The following is a 2,850-nucleotide window of genomic DNA, read 5'->3' as shown; positions in this document are numbered from 1 at the left end:
GGTCATGTATTTGAAAAGTTTAAAACATGTTAAATCAATATTTTAATTAGAACCCGTTTTAAAATTATGACATTTTAAATTTTGAATCGTAAATATCACGCCTCCGATTAGTATAAATGCTACCTCGTTAATGTGGGTCGCATAGGTGATACCGACAAGAGAAATTCAAAATGAAATTACATCCACATCAAAGAAATATCATCGTGTATATCGTCACCAACGAGTGTCAACATAAAGCTCATTACTGGAACGTCTGTGTAATTTAATTACGTTGTAATTTAATCAAACATAAAATAATAGGTTTTCATTGAGGAATAAACGTAGTTGCATTCATCCTTTATTAAAATATAGCCATAAAAATAGTAATGACAATATTTATTTACATTCATCGTAATTATAACATACCATGCTTAATCTTATGATTACATTTCATGCGTGCATGCTAGGGCCAACACATTCCAAACATCTGCATTGGTATCAGCAGCCATGACTGGAAATTCTCCACGGATCTGTCATAATTCATAATAATATATCCGTTGTACCAAGTAGATACGATACAGTCGTAATAGAAGAGCAGCACCCGTTTAAAGTCCTCGTGACATTTCTCAAAACCGGGATGAATTGCTCGGGGAGTGTTCTTGCAATGGATACTGTTAAATTTGACATCGTAAACGGCTATGGCCCTGGTAACTGGTGCTCTTGGTATACCGAACTCTAAATCTAATATCCATGAAACGTCTTCACTTATATCAGGTATTTTGCAGAATTCATCTATTATGAAATTCGGGTCCATTGCTAACATCCGTGCATTAGGAAATAGATCCTTTGGCAGGGCTAAGTAGTATTCTACTAAATCTTTTGCCTCTTTTACAGATTCATCAATAGTCGCTTCTGCTATTTGTGTAGCTAGAACATCTTCATGTGTATTATAATTAGATTGAAAACTCTCAATATCTACAGCTGGTACTATAGCTTCTTGGACATTATTAAGTATAGGTTCATTTTCAGGGCTATATAGATTACATCCAACTGGTATTACGTCACTAATTACTATATTAGGAACAACATGAGCAAGCAGTGGATCTGGTGAAATTATAGGACATTTGTATGGGCACAGCGGAGTTATTATTTGCGGAGATATTATTGTCATTGGTATGTTATGTAAAGGAGAGGTATACACATTTGGAACTTTCAATGTACTCATTAATGGATTCCATTCTGTAACTATTACAGGAAAATTGTAGGCTTGTGGGATTTGGTATTGTGTGAAGTAAGATTCCATTGCGTTCGATTCTTTTGCAAGATTATCTTTGTAATTGTTCCTTATCTTATATATTTTTGCAGAGTTTCTTGTCTTGGTTGTTTCTCTAATTCGTTTATATCTCGTTGTACTATCTGTATTGTTGACTTTAGTTTTAGGATGTTTGTTTAGTTTTGTACTAATGTAAGAAGCCTGTTCTGCAGTAGCCTCAAGAGCCATAGCTTAACATGCCTGAAAACTTAATTCAAATATAATGTTACAATTTCCATGGATATAATTTATGTTCTTCCCTTTTTTTTGCACTTACTTCATTTGTTTCAGCATTTATATTTACATAAGTATATATTTCAAGTAACTTGCACTTTCGTCACGATTGATAAAATTATATAATTTAACCATATTGGAAAATTGATATTACATAATGCAGGTACTTTGAAAAGACTTTGATTGTTAAAAGCAACACGTTTGAATACTCTCACGACATATTAAAGTTAGTGTGATAAATTTATGTTATTTGTCTTATATTTTTCCTCAAAATTAATATAAGTTTATTAAAACGTTGACTAAGCCACATAATATTTACATATTTATCAACATAGCAATTTTCTGTATCGATGTAATATATAACTAAAACTAGGATATAATTTTATCATAGATAATATTGCAAGAGTATATAAAAGATAGTAGTTTCAGCAAACCAGCATAACTACTACCTATTGTGGAAAATCTTTAAAAGAATTTCCTTTCCTGCAAAATGGCATTCCTCCATTGCTCCTAACGACTTCATTGTAGTCTGCGTTCAGAGTTGATAAAACTAACTAGACATAAATTTGATAGGTCTTTTGAGCGATAACTTTCTGAATTATATATTTATCTTCTATATATAAAAGTTTTTTGTGCTGTAAACGTTCGTTTAGTACATATTTATAGAAATGTTAATATAGGTCGTCATATGCTTTACTAAATTTCAAAAGTATAAAGTGAGGATATTTTTTATAATAGATTTCAATAATAATCGTTATACAAATCAACAATAATCTGTTATGGAAATTTTAATTAAATGGCTTTTGCTTAATTGAATACGTATAATTCAATTTGCATATTAAATATTTTAATCTCATACCTTCCCAATACCTCTTTAACGATACAGAGTTGATGTTAAAAAAGAAACTTATTTAAAATTGAGTTATGTGAATACTTTTATTAATTTTCAGTGTAATGCGATATTCTATTGTAAATATATGTCCCCATTCTCTAGTATGATAACATTTTTCGTGGAAGTATCTACAACGTTTGTTTTATTTGTACTACACTCCGTAAACTTTGAAATTCCGTATAAAGGTATATGAAGTAAATTCTTTTATCTCAATACAGAACATTAATTTAGGAAGGTTATATTATAACCAAAATGTATTTTATTTGTTTCTAAGAATTTATTTCGGAAGACACTTAAAGTTTTAAAAGAAATATTTAGTGATACATTAAATTGGTTCTAAGATAAAAAGAGGAACAAAGTAATCGGGATAAGTTTATTTTATATTAGGTCAAAGACATTGTTACTTAAGCGGTAGAAACAAAACATACATCTC

The 2,850-nt window shown here is 30.1% G+C and overlaps 1 protein-coding gene across 1 annotated transcript; it reads right to left on the bottom strand.

The window, feature by feature from the left end:
* Positions 1 to 365: 365 nt before the first annotated feature.
* On the bottom strand, positions 366 to 897 carry LOC116769600 (uncharacterized). The gene has a single exon (XM_032660742.2). The coding sequence runs from the start codon at positions 800 to 802 to the stop codon at positions 443 to 445; it is 360 nt and encodes a 119-aa protein (XP_032516633.2). The 5' UTR covers positions 803 to 897; the 3' UTR covers positions 366 to 442.
* Between the last annotated feature and the right edge of the window lie 1,953 nt (positions 898 to 2,850).

This window comes from Danaus plexippus, chromosome 14 (assembly GCF_018135715.1).
Source record: "Danaus plexippus chromosome 14, MEX_DaPlex, whole genome shotgun sequence".
Classification (NCBI taxonomy): Eukaryota; Metazoa; Arthropoda; class Insecta; order Lepidoptera; family Nymphalidae; genus Danaus; species Danaus plexippus.
Note: the sequence above shows the minus strand (reverse complement) of the source record. Positions and strands in the feature narration are given on the sequence as shown.

Excerpts from the sequence above, each read along its gene's own strand:
- LOC116769600 (XM_032660742.2), bottom strand. The coding sequence starts at position 802 with ATGTTAGCAATGGACCCGAATTTCATAATAGATGAATTCTGCAAAATA.